Source organism: Haliotis rufescens, unplaced genomic scaffold (genome assembly GCF_023055435.1).
Source record: "Haliotis rufescens isolate VD_foot unplaced genomic scaffold, xgHalRufe1.0.p SCAF_17, whole genome shotgun sequence".
NCBI classification, from domain to species: domain Eukaryota; kingdom Metazoa; phylum Mollusca; class Gastropoda; order Lepetellida; family Haliotidae; genus Haliotis; species Haliotis rufescens.
Genome location: NW_025963857.1, coordinates 25,270,907 through 25,293,911, shown reverse-complemented (window position 1 = coordinate 25,293,911; position 23,005 = coordinate 25,270,907). Strand labels below are relative to the sequence as shown.

At 41.5% G+C, this 23,005-nt stretch overlaps 2 protein-coding genes across 4 annotated transcripts in view; one reads left to right on the top strand and one right to left on the bottom strand.

Annotated features, from left to right (window-relative positions):
- Positions 1-23,005, bottom strand: part of LOC124113144 (protein unc-93 homolog A-like) — a 170,443-nt gene that overhangs the window by 59,245 nt on the left and 88,193 nt on the right. The window lies entirely within an intron of this gene.
- The window catches only part of LOC125381196 (phytanoyl-CoA dioxygenase, peroxisomal-like), a 29,900-nt gene that overhangs the window by 3,776 nt on the left and 3,119 nt on the right, over positions 1-23,005 (top strand). Inside the window, exons 3-10 of one of the 3 annotated variants that reach the window (XM_048397791.1) lie at positions 2,051-2,096; positions 4,441-4,509; positions 10,206-10,282; positions 11,145-11,231; positions 13,552-13,638; positions 14,513-14,641; positions 16,190-16,369; positions 17,568-17,761. In XM_048397791.1, coding sequence (XP_048253748.1) covers positions 4,455-4,509; positions 10,206-10,282; positions 11,145-11,231; positions 13,552-13,638; positions 14,513-14,641; positions 16,190-16,369; positions 17,568-17,624 — 672 coding nt within the window. In that variant the 5' untranslated portion in view covers positions 2,051-2,096; positions 4,441-4,454 and the 3' untranslated portion in view covers positions 17,625-17,761. Of the gene's footprint in view, positions 1-2,050; positions 2,097-4,440; positions 4,510-10,205; positions 10,283-11,144; positions 11,232-13,551; positions 13,639-14,512; positions 14,642-16,189; positions 16,844-17,567; positions 17,762-23,005 lie in introns of those variants that run through there. The other 2 variants (XM_048397792.1, XM_048397790.1) reach the window with 2 other exon arrangements.

Genomic DNA, 23,005 nt, shown 5'->3' with positions numbered 1-23,005 from the left:
CATCTCCCTCTTCTTTCCTTAAGGCGCAGGTCAGCTAAAGGTCTTCTTCTTTCAACCACCACAAATTTTGACTTTTGCTTAAGGTCAACAACAATCCCACGTGATGGTGCTATGGAAAACAGTGAAACCATTGACGTCAAGTACAGCCTTGCCTGTTTGACGATGGGAAAGCTGATAAGATCTACTGGATGTCATTAGATTAGATGTGAAGCCAGTGCAGTGGGTTTAGTTTGGGGCAGTGTTGATGGATTGGTGCAATACCGTTGATGTAGATCCTTGAAATAAGCTTATAAAAGGATGGAAATGCGAAGAATGTCAGCCATTGATTTTTGTGTGTAGTGTGAGTTCATACTATTAGGCACTAGGTATTTGATGGTTGGGGTGAGTGTGGAGGTGGGGATGTTCGGAGTTTGGGTGGAGGGTGGAGTGGGGATGTTGGGAGTTTGGGTGGAGGGTGGAGGTTGGGATGTTGTGGGTGGAGTTTGGGTGGAGGTGTGGATGTTGGGAGGTTTGTTGGTGGTGTGAATGTTGAGGGTGGGGTGAGGGTGGAGTGGGGATGTTGGGTGGAAGTGGGGATGTTGGGGGTGGGGTGAGGGTGGAGTGGGAATGGTGGGAGTTTGGGTGGAAGTGGGGATGTTGGGGGTGGGGTGAGGGTAGAGTGGGAATGGTGGGAGTTTGGGTGGAAGTGGGGATGTTGGGGACGGGGTGAGGGTGGAGTGGGAATGGTGGGAGTTTGGGTGGAAGTGGGGGTGGGGTGAGGGTGGAGTGGGAATGGTGGGAGTTTGGGTGGAAGTGGGGATGTTGGGGGTGGGGTGAGGGTGGAGTGGGTATGGTGGGAGTTTGGGTGGAAGTGGGGATGTTGGGGGTGGGGTGAGGGTGGAGTGGGAATGGTGGGAGTTTGGGTGGAAGTGGGGATGTTGGGGGTGGGGTGAGGGTGGAGTGGGAAAGGGTTGGAGTTTGGATGGAAGTGGGGATGTTGGGGGTGGGGTGAGGGTGGAGTGGGAAAGGGTTGGAGTTTGGGTGGAAGTGGGGATGTTGGGGTGGGGTGAGGGTGGAGTGGGAATGGTGGAAGTTGGGATGTTACTAGGGATGGGGTGAGGGTGGAGTGGGAATGGTGGGAGTTTGGGTGGATGTTGGGGGTGGGGTGAGGGTGGAGTGGGAATGGTGGGAGTTTGGGTGGAAGTGGGGATGTTGGGGGTGGGGTGAGGGTAGAGTGGGAATGGTGGGAAATTGGGTGGATGTTGGGGTGGGGTAAGGGTAGAGTGGGAATGTTGGGAGTTTTGGTGGAGGTGGGGATGTTGGGGGTCGGGGTATCGGCATTATTAAAATACAGACATTGTAAATTAAAAAGACGCTGTCTATATTAGTCCAATATTCTTAAACGCTATCCACATCCGCACACATTTGGAAAATATTATTCGAGTGGCGGTCAGTAAAATGTTTACTTAGCACTCGCGGGCATAGAAAATTCGAGGAGAGCGCTCCTTTCATCCAAGTTTGGAAACAATCTCGTTTCTTCCAGTGTAATGCACAGGACAGCAGCTTCATACACACGCATGAGGAAAGGATTTCCGTATATTATATGTACAATACGACTGCATAAAAGGAGCCTTGAAGAATGAATTTAGTGGAAAGTGTCATTGGTAAATGTAGTAATTCTCACAGAATAATTGATATGTTTCGTATTTATGGGAACTTCAGCTGATGTTGCTTTTTTGAAAACATACAATTGCAGTAAACGTATGCAAATTGTAGAATTACATTGTCTGCAGTATTAAGTATCCTGACTTGCTGTTTTTAAGGACGTAGTGACAATATGAGTTTTAAATGTCTTGAATAAAAACTTTCAATAGTCATAAATTGCTTACTGATTATTTATTATTATTATTATATAACTTATTACTGCAAAAATATTTCTCTGAATAATAAATAACATTTTGAAAAATGTCTATAAGGTAAACAATCGTCCATCTAAAACGAATCAAATGAGAAATATATTCTATTAATTGATAAATCATATATGAAATTCGATCGTTCACTTTTCTTTCAGGTTGTGGAAGATCTGTTGACGAAGGAAGAGCTTGAGATTTATCAAGGTAATACTATGAGAATAACAAACGCGATAAAATGCATTTTATCTTTCCCGAGGGAATACTGTCCTAGATATATGACATTAATTCCCAAGGGAAAGATAAACGAAAGATAATTCCGAGTTAAATTCTCGTTGTTTATTCTCTTTCTTACCCATAATCAAATTTACTGCAAACGTCTCTAGATCTCATCCCTAACCGCCTTCGAAATTTCAAACGGCTTTAACCCCAAACAAATGTATCCATACGCAACAGTAAACAGGCGACCTCTTCACGACACATCAGATTGTGGGAAATAGTCCGCTATCATCCACATGCAGTTTATGTGTATCTCTTACATTTATACAAAACGTAAGAAAGGTGTTGTTGCATTTCAAACATTAACTTGCCTTGCATTGGATATTTCACTGAAAACTTAAACCGGTTCTACTGTTGGTCCTCGCAGCAAACTTAGCGCTTTTAGCGAACAGTCGGCACCCAAAAAGATTACCCTAACATATTTATGTGCACTCGGAGCGTAGTTAATATGAATCTTAATAAACATGGAGACGTGTTTAAATCTCGAAAGGTTGGTTTGAACGAAAATCAAACTGCTCTATTGGTATCAATTTTGACGAGAGAAATTTTACTTCTCAAACACGTAGTTCGCTATTTGTTTTCATTTGATATCTAGGACCAATGAATGCTATGTATAGTGTCATCCAATCGCAGCCTTCGAAACATCGGTCAAAGTCTGTCTACTCGTTTAAGTAGACAGGAGCCTAGTCAACTGAAACTAGGACTTAATGTGACATTATCTCTTTATTCCCGAGCTACACCCGTTTGATAGACACTGATACAGATACAGCAATCTGTTTGCGCAGAACAACTCATTAAGTTCCGGACATCAAATCAAAACCATTTCCATGTGTTAAATATTAACGATGAGGTAGTTATATGACATATTGACACCATTCTCAGTGGACTCATTCACTGTCTTTGTTGTTCTGGGGAGAACCTATCGTAGACATTTACACTGATTGGTCTGGTGTAAAAGACTGAAAAGACAGGTCAATACGCAAAGATACGACTTCACCCGCAAATAATCGATTCAACACAAACATCGACTCATGGTACTTTATGGAGCCTGTTTGGAAGTCAAACTGTTTCTACAGATAGTTTACCAAGGGTATTACCCTCACTACTATTATGTACAACCAGACCCGCAATATTTTTGTCAGACGCTAATCTGCAGCGTCCTTCAAAGACACTTTAATGAACCATCAAGAAAGTTATTTTGCTGGGCTCAGCTGATCACACACTTGTAGTCCGCCATGTCTCAGACGTGACACCAACAGATGAAACATTAGATCTCACATATACAGACAACGTATGATCCTTGTCACAAAAATGTCACAAAAATGTCACAAAAATGTCACAAGCTGGAATCAGTTCAGGAAATGGGTACATGTGTATGTATGGCGTTTTGCATATGGAGGGTTTGTGTGATGAGACGTATGTCTAGGAATTTACATATCATGAGACTGTATTGATATTATGCTAAGCACAAACAGTTGTCTGAACATCTGTTTGTTCATGTACATGGCTACAATATAAACCAATTACCATGGCGTGTTAACCATATTAACATTTTGTAGATCGTTGTCTGCAAACTGTCTAGGGCATATGTTGTAGTGGGTGACGTCAAAATATATTCCATTTGCTTAGGGGAACGTTCCAGGTCAAATATTTTAACGTCATATTTACGTTATCCGTAGTTCTAACACAAACGCTCTGCCGGCCGGGGACCAGGTTAAGTTTGTATGTTTGTTTGTTTGTTTGTATGTTTGCTTGCTTGCTTGTTTTTTGTTAAACGCCACATTCAGCAATATTCAAGCTACATCTCGACGGCCAGAACATAATCGAATGAAGACCACAAAACCAGTGATTGATATTATGAACATCATCCAACGGGTTTCAAAATAAGTTTTTTAGTGTTTCTCTGTACTTGTAAGCAGCAGACTCCGCACTGGCGCAGCAAATGTAATTCAAAAGTTACATATTGGTTTAAGTTTAACAAATCGCGCTATCATATCACTGGATTGTCCAGCAAACACTCGAGTACTCGACAGAAGTATTGCTGTGCGGCGTCTGCCAACAAACACTTTCATTTTTATGGAAATTGTGTCATGTACTACTGGTAGAGCAGGCCATGCTTAACCTTTTTGCGAACACGCTTTTCGGTGACCGATTCATATAATTGCCACCACATATTTGCCTTCTACCCCAATGGAACCTGTTTCGGCGGATAATCGAAACTGGTTATTCTCTGGTTATTTACGTTAAGGTTATATATTTCTGTTATATCAAGGTGTCTGCACTAAGATGCTTGAAGGTGAAATCGACACAACTAATCACAGACATGATCTTGGAAACGTTGGTAAGTTACTTTCCTCTACAGAATGAATGTCACATAGAGTGAAACCCGGTTAATAAAGACGGCAGTGTTCCTTCTGAAATCGGATGATTAAATGTCCGGATTACCGTCTCATTGTTACAGAGTAAAGTTTGGAAAATAGAAAGGGACTGTCTTGCGTTTTCGACTTTTGGAAATAATTTAAATATGCCCAAAGTGCGAGAATGCGAGACCGCGAGATTTGGCCACTTTACATTTAGGTAAGCGTTCCACTGTACATGTATAAGGAACATGAATGTTATAGAAAGTTTTATAACTATACGGATGAATGTGTTCGAGATAGCCTTAAAGGCTCTTTGAACACTATTTTTGTTATATTACAGTTATAAAATGAGGGGGAAAAGAAAGTAGTTTTTTTTATGTAATTAAACATTTAACTGTGTGTTTAGTTTGATTATGCCATCACTCATTCCTGCAACAGTTTCTAAAAAGTATTCTGTGGTTGGGTAACTGTGTGTAAAACTAAATTGTCTCAATGAAGACTGCGGTAAGAAATGAATTTGCAACCGCATAACCCCTTTCATGTTATACATTTGTGCCGACAAAGGCAAATTTATTGATTTTCAAAGATAAAATGTCTAAGAAGCAAGCCATCAACAGTGTATTAGGCGATGTTTTAAACTTTAAAAGTTCTAAATCAAATTATACTTAAAAAGATAAAAACATGTAAAAGTATTCTTCGAGTGCTGACTAAGTGCCATTACAGGTCATTTATTCGATATAGAATCGCTAACTTAAGATACTTTGTGTTGAAAATCAAACATATGATAAAGTCAACTGTTTATGTTCGTTTCACTTAGGATGAAAGAGGGGCGGTCGGGTAGCCTGGTGGTTAAAGCGTTCGCTCGTCACGCCGAAGACCCGGGTTCGATTCCCGACATGGGTACAATGTGTGAAGCCCATTTCTGTTGTCACCGTCGTGATATTGCTGGAATATTTCAACATAACACATATCCATATTTATCATGAAATGGGAGGGTTTCGAACCAACGGATAATATCGGTATCCTGTGGGTCATTTACTGATAAATACGGTACAATGAAAGGGGAGGTAAGGACTACTTTCAATGTCTACAAACAAATATGGCGCCGTCCTTGTCTATCGCCGATCGTGTAAAATTGACATTCAGGGTTCTGGACAACTTCCTGGGAAAACTGTTTTCATAATCAAAAATAGCCTAGGATACTGCACAAGGGCGTATCTGAGGCCTTTCACAAATGTAGGCTATTTTTGGAGACATAAGTTGCGAAGCAATGTAAGCGAGGACGCCAGCGAGATCAGTTTCCGTATCTGTGCTTGTAAAATGTGGACCTCTTAGACTTGGGGTCTTTTTCCGAATTAAAAACAGTTGGAATTGGTCGCCATATTTTACCTTGTTTCGCTTTGTCGCTGTTACGCACATCTGACTACATTTTGTAACGCTGTGACAGGCCAGGTAGACTAAACAAACTTGACGGCACATCGATAAGAGTGGCCTTCTTTTGTCAAATGGAAGTTACTCTCGGGGGCGAACCGATGGATATTCCGGCAACAAGATCAGTAACATTGAAAAAATATGTTCAGGACATTGTCTTTTTGTCTATATGGAAGTTACGCCACTGTTAAAAGTTTCAGTAAGAACTACAATGCCTATTGTAATTATCCGACTGACTAATCACGGACCTTGTGACGTAATATTTTTATGCGCACATTCCAGTCAAACTTGCAATGTTTAGGAATCGTAATTATGTAAGAAATACAATTACAGTTTTAAACGATAGCATTTAAACGCTTGTGTGTCATTTGCGATGGTAATTATCCTGTATTAACAATAAATACTGAGCAAGGTTCGCTAAGTACAATATTTATTCCAAATACAGGAGATTAATCATCCCCAAACACTCTCGCGTGTTAACCACTATATACCATGCTTGATGTCAGATTACAACTGGGTATAAGAGGCAACATATTCCAAGAGCAACTTGTACACCTCATTCTTAGTCATATTATAATTACTCTATTCCCACGTAGAATCCTTATCGAAATACATCAACGAGTTCGTAACTACATGACTATTGTGTCTGACCTGTTAATACTCACCAATAGGGAACTGGGGGATGAAGGAACCAAACAATTGATTTTTTTTCACAACGTATTTTTGTCATCACATCCAGCACGTCAACCGAACAATAAATTGTGTTTGGAAAACTTCGGGACAAATTATATTCTTTCTGACACTGGCATGAAGGGGCGTTCGGGTAGCCTAGTGGTAAAAGCGTTCGCTCGTCACGCCGAAGACCCGGGTTCGATTCCCGACATGGGTACAATGTGTGAAGCCCATTTCTGGTGTCCCCAGCCGTGATATTGCTGGAATATTGCTAAAAGCGGCGTAAAAGCATACTCACTCACTCACACTGGCATGAACACGCATGTACACTGCCGGCCAAAAAAAGTATACACCCATGTCTGATGGTGGCTTAAAATGAAACAAACAAGAAATGGTTGTTCGATGGTTATGTATTTGATACGGGTATCATAGTTGTGTTTTGGACCTTAATGTTGCAGTGTTTCGGCGAATGTTTTCAGCCCAGTAATGTTTGTACATCGTCACTTTTTGTTCAAATTAAATTTTCGGTTATGCTTTTTTTGCCCAGCTGTTTACTCTGGGCCTTTCACTAGTAATCCATAGCCTGAGCTATTCACATCGGCACTGTACAATTACAAAACACCAGATCCTACAATTTACATCAACCGATCGTTTCCGTAATTTCTTACGACTAGCATGGGGTTCCTGAGATGGAAAACCTAAATCCCCAAGGGGTTCATTTCACGTGGTAATCACTTAGCTCAGACACATTGAATACAACAGAGCCACTTAAGCTTTGTTCCTCGACACAACGGACTGACCAAGGCCAACTGGAAATATTCTGCGCTCATTCCCTCAAGCGGTACAATCACTTACCGACGAATCGGTTGACCCAAGGACGCTTAAACATGTCCATCGACAAACATCACAAACAGGCTGTATTTATGGGTTTGAACGTATCCTTTCAGTGGAACTACATAGTGTGTAGCACTGACCGGATAGGTCACTACTTAGAGGTGAGGTGAGGTGAAACCGGGTTTAACGTCGCGTCCAAAATTATTGCACTTATATAGCGACGTGCATGCACGTGTGTGTGTGTGTCTGTGTGGCTGCTTGTACTAGTCCGGACTGATGCCGATTTATAGTGCTAGCTCACTGAGATACCATGCCGCAGTTTAACATGAATACCCCACTCAGACACAGTATACTGACTCCGAGCCGACCAGTCCTTGTTTTAGCCCCTTAATGCCGAGCGCAAGACAGGGTAACAACAAGTACCATCTTTTAACGTCTTTTGGTATGGCGCGGACGGGGTCACTACTTAGAACGGTCAGTGGTGTCTTCTGGTGTTGCAAGGTCATAATCTATCACTGGCGGTGACCCCAATGGTGAGATCTAAATTTTCATGTGGGTGAGTGAGTGAGTTGGGTTGAGTATGGCTTTGAACAGTATTCCACTTATATATTACGGCTGTCAGCTTAATGTGTATGGGAAGTCCGAAGCGATGCAGGTCTCAGACGTTCACCACATTGGTGAAACCCACGAAACCATTGGTATGGTGCTGTCAGATCTAGAAACATAATCGGGTCGAGCCGGGATTCGAACCCTCAATCTAAGGTTTCTGGCGTGCCCAAGGGACGCAACACAGCACCGCGAATTTAGGTGCCTAGACGCCTGGGCCACCCGTGTCCCCGAGATACAAGGTTATAGTGTTTACTCCTCGTATGTCTTATTTCGTTGGTGTGTTTAAGAAGTAAACGAAGAGTGGGAGTTGTTTATCGTACTTAAAAACACACTGCAGGACAAATAAACCATTAGGGGCGCAGCCCCGAGCAATATATTCTTCCTGCAGTGTTTTATTGTACGATAAACAACGACCACGAGTTGTTTAGTTCTTATATGTAATATCAATATTATGCACAACATCTTTGAGGGTGAGGATGAAATGTGCAAGCTTTAAACATATTTACCCCTATTTTAATAATGATGACTCCCGCAATAGAATTCGACCTCGGCAATGTCGGACAAGTCCATTGTATGCACAGGTGGTATTTCCCGCATATTCTCACAATCCTCACGTCGATTACCTGTACTTTTCTCCCAGTGACGATTGTCATTTCTCTCCCGCTTTTGGATGCGATCGTTCGGCGTTTATCTGTGTTGCCCAGCTACATCTATTGGGAACAACTCACTAGACACTCCCCTCTCAAATATAACGCTGTTCAACATACGATTTCATCAGGTTGCGAGCGCATGTTCGAATCTCCAGAAATGACGTCATGATAGAACAACGCTTTATCGTGAAATAAACAACGCTTCGTTCTTCAGTGTTCTATGCGATTTATCGCGCACTCATATTGGCGTATGAAAGACATACATCTGTTGAATATAGTTGTGATAGATATGCCATATTATCGTATGATCACTCGGGGTAATAGATACCGATAGTGATACATTAATAACAAATTTGGGATCGGGTGGTCTGGTAGTTTTACACGTGTAGTGTCCGTTTGTCGTGACAGGATCTGCTGATAGCGGATTCGCCAATTAGATTCGCCCTGATTATGAACCTTTTGAGCGTGCTTCTGCTTATGGGTTTTACCAAGTGTTAAACATTCTAAACGCTGACACGCCGTGATATAACTGAAATACAGTACAAAGGACGTAATGACTTAATCATCCACTCACAGTTGTGAAAACAGCACTTTAATGGCAGCATTGGAGATTGGATCATATTATAATATGCCATTCAGTACACGCAGCGAGTTCTACAAGGAAGTATTTGAGCACTTTCTTTTTGTTCAAGTGAACAGAAGACAAAGGAGTTTGTCAATCAGAACTGACAATCGGCTCTGAGTGAGTATAATGTGTCTAAGCGCGGTATCCATGTTAACGTGCAGCATTATATCTCCGAGAGTTAGCACTATAAAACCAGCATTAGTCCGGACTGGTTAAAGGAGCATCACAAACATGCATGTACGTCGCTTTAAATGCAATTATCTTGAACGATACCTTAGGTCATCTCACCTCACAAAACACAGCTCCATTCTAACTGACATATCCAATTTCGCCCAAATGTTTCTGTTCTTTTAGATGAAGAACTTAAGAGGAAATTCCTTTTACACTGACCTTTATGAAATGTCAGCCAGATTTCAATTTCAGATTGTTCAGATTACACATACCTGGCACTCTGTACCTTATGTGAAATGGTCTTCAGCAACCCATGCTTGCTGTAAAAGACGACTATGCTTGTCGTAAGAGGCGACTAACGGGATCGGGTGGTCAGACTTGCTGACGTGGTTGATGCATGTTATCATATCCCAATTATCGATGCTCATGATGTCATTCACTGGATTGTCTGGTCCAGACTCGATTACGTACGGACCATAGTCATATATCTGGAATATTAGTAAGTACGGCGTTAAACAACAAACAAACAAACCTTATTTGAATCTGTTGTTTGTTGCAAAAGTTTATATTCTCCTTCCTTCCTCTGGTTTCGAAATTCCTTTGCATCGTCCTCGTGTAATTTGTTTGTACAAAGAAAACCGTGCACCCCGCAACCATCGATCACTGTCTTTTTTATTTCTTTCAGCCGGACAAAAGCAACCACATATAGAGAACATTTGTCAGATACTTTGGCCAAGCCTGTATGTCAGGCACTTAGATGAGGTGAGTACAGGTGATTGTGCACGTAACCTCGTTAACTCTATAATTATCAATTAAGACGATGTAAATCAAGAAGAGTAGAATTCTATTATCGAGACTCCGCTTGTTTCGAATTCATTTACATTTACGTAATACATGTCTCGAAATAGGCTAAAACACCTTAAACACCTAAAAACATTATTGCAATCCAGTGTTGCGTCCCTTCGACGTGCCAGAAACCTACGATCGTGGGTTCGAGTCCTGATTCGCCCTGATTATGTCTCTTAGTTAATCGGCACCTTAATCTTGCTTGTGGTTTCACAGTGGTAAACGTTTAAGACATGCATAACTTCGAGCCCTCCCCCCATACCAAGCTGACTTGCCGTTATATAACTGCTATACTCTTCAAAGCGGCGTTTTACCAAACTCACTTCAGCGTTATACCTGACTCTTCTGGGTTTGTTTGTTGTTGTTTTTGTTTTTTTTAACGCCGCACTCAGCAGTATTCCAGCTATATGAAGGCGGTCTAAAAAAAATAATCGATTCTTGACCAGACAATCCAGTGATTGACATCATGAGCATCGATCTACGCAAATGGAATACGATGACATACATCAGCCAAATCAGCGAGCCTGACCACCCGATCCCGTTAGTTGCCTCTTACGACAAGCATGGGTAGCTGAGGAGCTGATCTAACCCGGATCTTCACGGGTGGAAACCTTCCATGACACATCTGAACAATTAATGTCAGCAACGTCTATTCCACTGCGACTGCATATGGAAATCACTCACTCAGTACCATTAATTCGTTAATCTAAATCTATCATGGTAATGTGGACGAATGCACCGGTCGTGGCTTCGTCCGGACTAAGGATATTTGTTTCAGGGACCAGTACACAGACGAGTAGAGGCTATCGCCCAGTGCCTACTTGGTGACGATATCATGTTCGACCACGACATGATTCTAGCGAAGGTAGCGTACTGACCATTTCATAATTCGGGAAGTTTGGGGACTGTAGTGCTGCGATTGGCTGACATTTGTTAACGTAAAAAAACACCATACCATTTCTTCTCTGAAAGGTTGTTGGTTGCTAAGCAATTTTCTTAGACCCAATACATATTATATTTCAGGAAATCTAGCATATCCAGTGAGCGATTTCTGTTTCTAAAACATGAGGACAAATTATGTTTTGAAACAGTAGAATTAAACTGAAATACTGTCACATAGAGAAAAACCACGATGATGATACATCAAAGGATTCGAGAACTATTATAATTGGTTCGTAAACACCATAAGCATCATGTTGCATTGCCACTCAATTCAATATAAAATCCTTCGTAAAAAGAACAACTGCCTCGAATAATGTGACAAGGATGACAACAACATAGCGATTCATATAAACTATCGGGAAAAAAGTATACATCCCTGTTAGATTGTGGCTAAAATGAAACGAACAAAATTTGATTGATGCTGCGATGTTAGATGCATCATATCAATAAGCATCTCACAAAAGGCGACGTGCACAGGAGGTCAAAAGGAATACAGGATCGCAGTTTCACAGTACGCATGAATGAGCTGAACGAAGCAGGTGCCATGCATTCTGTCGCGAATATGACGAGCACCAATGCACGCCTCGACTCGCCGTCTCATCGATGTCATCAGCCGCCTGAGAACCGCATTGGGAATCCGTTGTCACTTGTCCCTCAGTGCGGCTTCCAGCTGTTGAAGGTTCTGTGGTGGGCGCCTTCTGGGCCTACCTTTAGAATACAGTACCACAAACTTTTCAAACACGTGACAATACCCTAAGACATAATTTGTAGTATTTTGTTGCAAGTCACACCGGCGAAACAATGCCCTGTGACGTCAGGGGTCATCGAGTGCGCATAAGCTCCTCCCAGTGATTTATCATCTCTACACGCAATGTCTTTGAATACGCCAAGCGGTGTTGAGAGTTTTGAACGAAGGATTCTCACAAAAACTAGTTGTTTGTCTTTGAGACATGTGACCCACGGCAGAGATCGTCCTCACGAGAAGTTGTAGTACTGTATTCTAAAGGTGCTCCCGCCTTCTGATATGCCGATCTAGGTGATCCCACACGTTTTAAGTTGGGGTTAAGTCTGAGGGGCGGCTGGGCATGGAAGAGCGGCAACGTTGTGCACAGCCAAGAAGTCCTGAACGACCTTTGTAGTGTGCGCCTAGCGTTTTTGTGCTGTAAGAGTGTTCTCTGTTGTTCGCCAAGAAATGACACCATCGTCATGCCGGTGGAACTGGTGGTTGTGGTTGCCACGAAGTACAAGTCCCGTCTGTTGGTTGGCATAATTTCCTCACCCCACCGCCACCTATGAAAGAAGCCTGGCACCAATCGTCCCCCCTGCCACGATAAACCCGTGCATGAATCTGCATTCGTCTGTAAAAACACTCTCTGCCAGTCACGAATCTGCTAGCGTTGTACTGTCCTTGCCCAGTGCCATCTTTGGCGTTGATGTTCCCGGGCAAAGGCCATTCCACGCTGGGGCGTTAGGCTCGAATACCTGCGACACAGAGACGTCGGAGCACAGTGCGAGGACTAATGCGGCGTCCTTCGCTGCCGTTTCCGTCACTGTGACTAACGTGTTGCTTGCATAACCGCATCGCAGAACGGGCCACACTGTGGCATTGTAAAGACTGATATCTCTCTCTCTCTCTCTCTCTCTCTCTCTCTCTCTCTCTCTCTCTCTCTATCTATCTCTCTCTCTCCCTCTCCATTTCATTTTATACCCCTTCTGCACGTTCATTTTGAAGGACCGAAAAGTGGTGTTAAGAGATTTTTTGGCTGGTTCACGAACCAAACCAACGGGTTGTGTTTTGGACCTGAAGTTTGCAGTGTTTCGGCGACTGTTTTCAGCCAAATAACGTTTTGATAAAGTTTGTAATTTGTTTTATCAAATCCAATTTTCAAGTGTATACATTCTTTTGCCCGGCATTTTACAATGAACATGGAAAATGCTTGACACAAATTTCTTCCCGGCTTGTCTCGACTGAGCTCGCAAGAAACGCCACGACAGTGATATAATTTGCAGTAAAGTTCAATTATAAAGTTTCAATAAACCCTTATGCGACTTCGGTAAATAGACAGGCTGCGGTGGCATAAGGCCTGACCTACTTCACACACATCTTGTTATGTGCTGCACCCACTTTTCCGCATCCGTTCAAACACTTCAGTGCTGACGAGAGGTCCTAATTAACCTGCATTACCTAAGGGGATTGTTCATAATTCAATATTTAGAATAATGCATGTGTTTTCCTGCTGTAGGCGCCTTTCACCGACACGACGACCCCTTGGCACCAAGATGAATCCTATTGGCCTATTGTACCGGACAAAAGAGCCCTTATGTGTTGGGTAGTAGAACGTAGTGCTAATTACGTTACTTGACGTAATTGACAACATGTAATACTCTGATCGATAACATTTATATTTCACATCTTCACTATCAATCGATGCCTGTTGGACAAAATGATTATGTTTGAAATTGTTATCTGATATGAAATTGTAAGAATCGTTGCGAGAATAGTGCGTCGCCATGAACCCCTCCCACGTAAAGCTATTGTCATTTAGGTAGATGAACTGATTAATATGTACTGGTCTCGCGCAAGCCCTTCGTTCACATTTCCAAATTTATTAATTTACCTTACTCTTTGTTCGCAAACCCATCGTCTCAAGTACTGGAAGGGACACAAACGTCGGTTTACTGTAATTCTTCATGTGTCGTGTCAGACAACATTTTGGTATGCAACATACTGGGTTGTCAGAGGAAGACCTATAAAAACTATTACGCATAAAAGCAATACGCACTCAGGTGTAAAGAATGCTCCTATTGATCAATAGAAAGTATGTAAATGTTTCGGGGATTGTCGTGAATTCCATTACCTCATCTCGGACAGCGTTATGAAAAAAGATGAACTATCCAATCAGTCACGTCATGCAACATGCTGGCAAAAGTTGAAACAATAAAAACGGGTCTCATTGGGCTTGAAAACGAAATACGATCTTTGCAATGCAAAAACCAGAACCGGCCTTCCTGAACAAAATGGGTATGACATATCCAATTTATATTTCCAACTTGAACTAAACCTTCTCATGTAAGTGCACGGAAGGAAAATTGTTCTGTCAGACTTAATAAAAAAATCACAGACCCTTGATGCAGCCGTCACTCCATCACGTCCCAAAAGGGATGTCATCTTAAGACTTCATCGAGGTTTTGTTTCTTTGACAGACAGCTTTGGACAATGCCGTGAAAGACAACGGATGCATGTGGTTTGCGAAAGGATCTCACAAGGGGATATTGCGTGCACACACGCCTATCAAAGAAGGCTGCCATGTTCTTACTTGCGAAACACAGGAGGTACTAAATTCTGCATCAGCGCATGTATTTTATGTGATGGAGTTTCACACTTTTAAGTGTAAATACGTACTTTATTGGATGGAATATTGAATGTATTTTGACATGGTTGAGAAAATAAGTTCATATATACGTCCCTAGCGGCAATAATAGAGCACTTGTGCCCAATCCCTTTGTCTTTTTGGACAATGAATATGTTTAAAACAAAACAATCCCTAGTGGCTTAACGTTATTACAATCAATATGTGTATATAATTACGTTTGAAAACAATGCATAACTCAAATTTCTATCCTCTAAAATACAGTTCTACATGAAACAAATAAATGTAAAAACTTACGCCAACCTGAGTAGAAGTCTCCCACAATGTTAGTCCATGCTATAAATGAACATACTGATTCTGGCTGACTGTACAAATTATTACCATGCCCCGCTATTTAAACTGAACCCAAAGTCCAAGCTACTACCCCTTTAAGTGTTTTGTGTTGATTTTTAAAATGCAGGAGATGGTATAGATATAATACCGTTCAGTTGAAACCTGTTAAATAAAAATATAAAAAGGGCATCAGTCAACACATTCGACTCCCAAGTTATATATGAAATTATACCTTGATTTGTTATATAGACTTTTGACAAGAGGAATATATTACACACACACACACACACACACACACACACACACACACACACACACCCGCCTCATCCCGCCCCTACACACACAAACTCAAGACATGGTAAAAATCTAATCTGCACAGACTTGCTCGTTGTAAGATTTTTTAAAAGACGGACAAATCGGTTTTCTGCACTCTGTTTAGTCATTATTGTGAGCTTGGACATAACAAAAGTTAAAAACTTGCAAATATCAGAAAGGAAGAATGGCATCCATTTGATACCATGTCTGATAATTTTCCTACCATTATTACAAAGATGTCCGTAACGTTAGAATGTGGTATTTCATGTCGACCAAAAAGGCCCTTTCCTACCTCCTCCTTCAGTTTACCCCATATCATCAACCTGTGCTTATTAAAAAATGGCAGTGGATTACTAAATGCTGTAAACCCCTCAGGCATGAAACCCACTCATTCGCACGTTGCTTAAGAACACAAATATACAAAGGGGCATAACCGGGTCAGGTCGCAGTGACCCTTTCATCTAGGGCGCCTTACTAATTTGCTGTGCGGAGTTACCTCCCTTTGACGTACCAGGATCCTATTATCGTGGTTTCGCATCTCTAATTTGACCTAATAATGGTTTTTGGTTTGCGGGCACCATTCTGGTGGGTTTCACCAAAGTGGCAAACACTGAATCAGGTTTGGCTTTCCATCTACGATAAACCGACACGCCGTGATGTAACTGAAATACTGTTCAAATCGGCCTTGAACTCAATTAAATCACCAGGCTAAAACGTTTCAGGTTATTTGTCTCAGATACACGAAGGACATGTACGCCTGATTCAGAGTATACAGTCAAGTCTCGTTAATCCGACGCTCGTTAATCCGACAATGTAGTTCAGTAGTTAAAGTATTCTATACTCTTACTAAATCTTCTCATAGAATGACGAGATGGTATGCGTGGAAATTCCGGCCGGGGCATGTACATTTCATCATGCTCGCACGTTGCACTATACACGCGGAAATACCACCAATCAAATGAGACGAGCTATTGTGACGTCATACAGACCAGCCGCCATGTTGAAGGAGTTTGAACATGCAGGCCACGACCATGGAAAAAGGGTTTGTATTTCAATTTTAGGACGCATTTTGGTATGGATAATGTTTGTGTTAAGAACACTCCTTAAAAGGAATTAAGCAACATCCACAGCTTCAATTAAAATAGCCATTTTAAAAAAATAATGACCTGCATCAATATGTAACTAAATACACTTGTTTTGGATTACAGAGTGACACACTCCTGTTGAATCGATATCTATTATTATTATCTAATGACATTTTTGAAGCATAGGTTAAGTTTTAGCGTCTTATGATTATGGAATAGTATTTTTCGCTCTAATTTATAAAACCGTTCTAGTTGTTACTTGGCTACCTTTATATTCAACCCCTCTGCTTCTTTGCATCTTTGGGGCACTGATTGCCCAGTCGTCTAAGGCGCCGCAACTCGCTGTGAAGAGTTGCGTCCCTTGGGTATGACAGAAACCTATGATTGTGGGTTCGAATCCACGTTCGCCCCTTTAATGTTTCTTGGTTTGTCAGCACCATACTCGTGCTCGTTGGTTTCACCAAAGTAGTAAACAGCTTTCCCCACACATGAAGCTGACACGCCGGTATATTACTGATTAAAGCGGTTAAACCCAACTCACTCACTTTTTTGCATTGTTGAAATATTCACTTTGCTCGTGTTGACGTTTCCGGGGGTATTTATGGACACATATCAAAATATGATTTATGTGGATGAAGATATTTCCGCTACCATTGCATAAGGCGGGCAGACGGTGGTTCGATCATACCAAAATATGTTAAAGGAGGGTACGTGTTGTTACCCTGCCTTGCGTTCTGCATTAAGGGGATAAAAGGACTGGTCGGCTCAGTATACTGTGTCTGAGTAGGGTTTCCATGTTAAACAGCGGCATGTTATTTCAGTGGGCTAGCGGGGCGATGGGGTAGCCTTGTGGTTAAAGCTTTCGCTCGCCATGCCGAATGTCGATTCCTCACACGGGTTCAAGGTGTGGTGCCGATTTCTGTGAATATTGCTGGATATAGCTGGAATATTGCTAGAAATTTCGCAAAACAATACTCACTCAATCGCTCAGTGAGCTATATGAGACCGGCGTTATTCCTGACTAGTACAAGCAGCTACAAACACACGTGCATGCACGTCCCTGTTCAAGTTCAATCATTCTGACGGCGACCTTCAACCCCATTCCGCCTCACCTCACATCCCATCCCGGCACATCCAATAAGTCATTACTTTCAGGGTCTGAAGAGTGTATTGCTCACTGGCCAGACACATGGATGGCAGGATAAATTCTGAGACATCATTCTTCACCGTTGGTTGACATGAGTGACACGTGCTAATTTGAATAGTCGTGTATACTTCGTGACACTAAATGCAAATTCCAATTCTTCGAAAAAACCCTGTTTTTATCACATTTTCAAAATAAAAATTGAAATCAGAATTGTTATTTTTTTCTTATTCAAGCAACTGACAAAGACTGAAAAATGTCAAAGGCAACGTCAAGGACACGAACGCCAATCCCTTGTCAAAGCATAGATTCAGAGCTTGTCTGAGCGTAAGTCTCCGTCATCACGCGTGTAAATACAACTAGGTTAGGCTTCTGTTCAGTTTCTAGCCTAACAAACATCTTGTTACCGAGCGAATCCGACCGGCCCTCTAATCTCCTGGATTGTTACAGGAACCCTCGCGATCACTCAACTCCCAGAAACCTAATCATATTTCTCTATAGGAAAACCCATGTCTTTTGAAGCATCCAAACATAGCCAAGTGTTTTGTGCAGTTATTAGGTATGAACTTTATGTATAATACCTGTTTTCGTCGGTGGCAATAATACAGGAAATCCTTTGCCAGCATGTTGTCATACGTTCCAGTCATTACATTGGTTCTTGACAATTCTGATATTTGGAAAATATAATTTTCTTCTGCCCTCTTACCAGATAAGATTGAAAACTGAGATGCGAGCAGTGTCAATTATAATAAGCTTATACACTTAACTTGACAGGTATAAATGTGAACTGACGTGCAACGAACACTTTTCTTAAATGTTGACATCCTTGATTTGAGGATTTTGTCGAAGAAGATCACAGCGAGGCCTGTGGTATGTGTGGCACACTCAGCTAGCTCAGTTATTATATTGCGCATGTACAGTTGATTCCTCGTCTTATGGCAGGTGATCAAAAGATAAGCATCTGCTAATGGTGCCAAAATTAACATATGGCGATAGGTCATTTCAACATGTTGACCCACTGCTGTGGAACAAACTGCCACAAGAAATCCGAGAAACAGAAAAGCTGACAAACTTGAAAAAGACACTCAAAACCTGTCTCTTCAAGAAAGCCTTTGACTTGATCAATCATTGTCTGGGCGCATTTGAGCAGTTGTTAATTTAATTTAAGTTAAATTATATTTCAACATGTATAATATAATGCAATTATAATCGCCATCATTCCAACGTGGATACTTGCTCGGCAGCGCTACATGATAAATTATTTCTGGGGACTACACAACACAAGCTGCCTCTTAGACACTAGAAGGTTAACAGTCGCACCCTATCGGGTACCCATTTCCTGCTGGGTGAACAGAGGCATATTTCGAACAGTTACCTGTCTAAGGAGACACCACACGTACTAATAATAATAATAAGTGCATTTATATTGCGCCAGATTCCATTCACCAAGTGGATGCTCATAGCGCTACACTATTATTACCCCGGTCAATGGATCAGTGAGCACTCGATTTTCATTCTCATCTCCCTCGGGAGTATACAACCCAAGCTGCCTGTGAGGCGCTAGAAGGTTCACAGCCACATTACCATCTCATCCTACCGGGTACCCACTCACTGCTGGGTGAACAGAGGCACATTTCGAACGAAGTCACTTGCCTAAGGAGACACCACATGTGGTACATGTGCTTCAGTGTGGGGCAGGACCGAAGCCCTAGAAACTCTCAGGAGTCAAGCTTAACGTGGTCACCCATCCAAGTTCTCTCTGAGACCGACGTTGCTTAACTTAACTGATTTGTAATCTGTGCGCTGTGCACAGGACCACGTGCCACCACTCAGCGTAATGGTAATTGATAACTGCTAATGGTACATCGATACCAACATAAACATTTCCATTGTAGATCAAGGTCGGGGGAAGGTCGATGGATGTTGATTTATATATAGATTGCATACGTAATAGGCGTGAACTCTGAGCTTCAACTACTCTTAGCAGACAGTATTGAAAATAATATAATGTTCCTTTACACCTACACAAAAATTTGCAAGCAATGTTAGCACGTGCAAGTTATTCTTGCCATGTGACAATATGTAATTTTGAGCTCATAACATTTTAAACATATTTTGGTCAAGGACCTAGTTCTAGGAGTCGACGTCATAACTAGCTCCGTGTGAGCCACGATGGCTGATGTGACTCAACATTACTCAGACATACTGTTACACAACAAGGTGATATTGCATATCATCTGTCCTATAAGGAGCAAATTGGAATTGGCTTTTCGTCTCACAATTGCCCTGTGGCATATACCAAAATCCAAATTCAGGCCTCTGGAATATAACACAATCTCCTTATAGTGGTATTAAGTGAATACCTTTCTCAACAAAATAGCCAAGTTTGGTACCTTCCTCTTAAGTTTCCATCATCCTTAGTCTTATCGACAACCACCGATGTCTTCGTGTATAAGCTAAGCCAGATCTTGACATTCAGTTAGATTTACGGTTCCTTCTTTGAAATAAAGATCTAAAAACGAGGTGCTCCACGGTCCCTTTGGCTATTTCATGCAACAACTTCAATTAGCCTTCCTAACAAGGAAACATTACTGCATTTAATGGATAGACTCCGGGCCGGTTTTATTAGATACTTTGGACTCTGTATTTTATCCGTAAAACATGTTTCTTCGCGACAAAGTAATGCCTGAAAAGGTTATATGGGGATGGAACGTTGGCACTATATCTTTAGACGTCACCCGGAGGCTGAAAAAGAAAGAAATAAACTATGGTTTGCTGCAGCTAATTTACTGACCGGAGGCACTCGCCGACATCTACAGATTGACATAGGTAATGAAACTTTTCGCTTATGCAACGCCCCCGGTGACTTGTCTTAGCTGATGTCTAAACTTTAGGTAACCGGCAACTCCAATATACTACATACAGCCTGGTCATTACCAGAACAAGGAGTGGGTTATATTGGTATCTGCACACGGTGGTTTAAAAAAGATGGCCTATTTGCAACATCGATATACAGCTTTTAAAGTATGCAACTCGTGGGAGCGTTGGTGTTTCATGGCGTCTGTCTTGCAGGATTGTAATTGAATCCATCAAATATATAGATTAACAAGTCCCTTAACTTAATTGTCTTGTCGTTTTTTTAAACAGCATTGGTCATTGTGTATTTTTTTCCTTCAATAGTGGCACATGTACCACGCATATGCACTTTCCTTTAAAATCGATTGAGTGGTGGAAATCTTATGAAGCCATCCAAGGATTCGACTTCACCAAAACCAATTACGTCAGCTAACATATTCCGTACACATATTTATTCCATTCAGTGCGTTCTATATGAGGCCATCAAAGAGTCCATCAATACCTGATAACATGGGTACAGATTTTCGTATTATCCTGGTAACGCTTACTGTCAGTATGGATGTTCGGCTCATAGCTCTACTGAAGCATTTACGCGATTTACAACGTCTATCCAAGCAATGTTACACCATGTACTCAAGTTGTGGCGGTTTTACGATCGCCACTTGATCCACTGTATTCAATAGACAAGAACAGAGTATAAGGCTCTTATCTGAGCAATTCCACCATGATTTGATTAATTTTACGACGACTTCAGTGATTCAATTAAAATCAAAGGCAGCCATCTCCTTAAATCAAACCATAAGGGTCTCTCTGAAACCATATTGCATTGTGGTGGAGTCGCGTTCTAATTTCCTTAATGAACTCTTCGTTTCTGATCACCACACATTGAGAAGGACATGGTGCACATTGGCCCCAGGGGACATAATCCTGGTAAATGCTCTACTTTTTCAATCTGCGCGAACAATTTCGTTTGTGTACAACGTGGAAGATTAGCGTATTATCACATGGAAGACATTAAAGCTTGGCGGCTGTGTCCATAAAGAGAAGAACTATCCTGACGAGCTAAAAACTAGCGATAGTTTTATAATATTGAACCTTCTTCTGAGAAAGAGTAGTGTTGTCGTCTTAATGACAGAATACTCATTACCAATCAGGTTACGATATTGACAGAAGTGATTATCCGGTTTTAATGACGTTGTGGATAGAATTCATAGCTGTACGGTAATTTCAGTGGAAATAATCTCCTTTTTATGATAGTGAAATAACCGAAGGTGCTGGGTGATAATGTGATAGTGTCAATTTGTGTAGTAACTTCGTGTATTCTGAAATTTTGGCATTATGTGGTGGCATCAGTGAGGATGTGGTGTTTGGTCCAGCTGAAGGTTAATAGAAATATTAGTTGGCTGTCGGTAGTAGGTGATGCTGATTGTGATGATGCTTATTGTGATAGCGGCAGTAGTCGAGATTGATAACTGTAATGGTCATTTACAGGAAATGACCATTGACCCGTTTTCCGGGGAAGTAATGAAGTGTGCCAGCCAACTCGTTTCCACGGTGACTCATTCACATATATAGTGGCTGACCCGTTCATAAACAAATTTACTGACCCTTACACAAATTAGCTAACCTGTACAAAAACTGGCTAACCTGTACACAAATTGGCTAACACGTACAGGCATGGGATAGTCCGTATGCAATTTGACTATCCCGTTCACAAACTGGCAAGCCCATACACAAACTGGATTACCCGTACATAACGGTGAGCTGGTTCATTTTGTCGTTGGCTTACCCGAACACACGGTAGGATTATCAACTGTTTTACTCGTGCACATTTCCAAAGCGTGTTGGAATTTGACTACAGTCGATATGATATAATCATGAATTTATGACGAACATTATCGTTAACTATATTCGAGAGCATGCATTTAAATAATATACTATCAGGATTAAAGTAAATGGTAACGTGATACCGGATTGTGGATCTGACTATTTTATCATATAATAGGTTGGTTTCTCGGCAGGATGAAAACTGTCTCCATTGGGGTCATTGATGGCATAAATGAAAAAGGTCAGACAGGTACTACCTTCAGTGTTACATACAAATATGGCGTTTTCCTTGTCTATCGAATCAGAATTGACCAATCATCCTACTTGTTATCAATATAATATACAATTGAAAGATACCGACTGACTAACGACTGATCTTGTGATCTTGTGATCTTGTGCACATTCAAGCGTATCTTGCAATATTTTGCGAAGATAGAAAGAAAAAGACATTACATGAAAACAAGTTCTCACGCTTGTGTGTTCAGGGATTGAGGTTTAGTAGATACAGTGTTTGTACCAAAGCTGGACATCCACTGACAATGTGTTAGACAGTCTTTTTAAATTCACTGCATAATCAACATTTCCTATTTACATTGTGATGCAAAATCACACATTGACAGTTTCGAATGGGAAGTGACTGGTCCTGAAAAGCGAACAGGAAGCCCTCGATGGACTTGTCAGCCTCACATGGCACATAAACTCGATGCAGTAGTCGTTCAGAGAGCCTTTTTCAGAGTAGTAGTAGTAGTAGTAGTGGTAGTGCTGT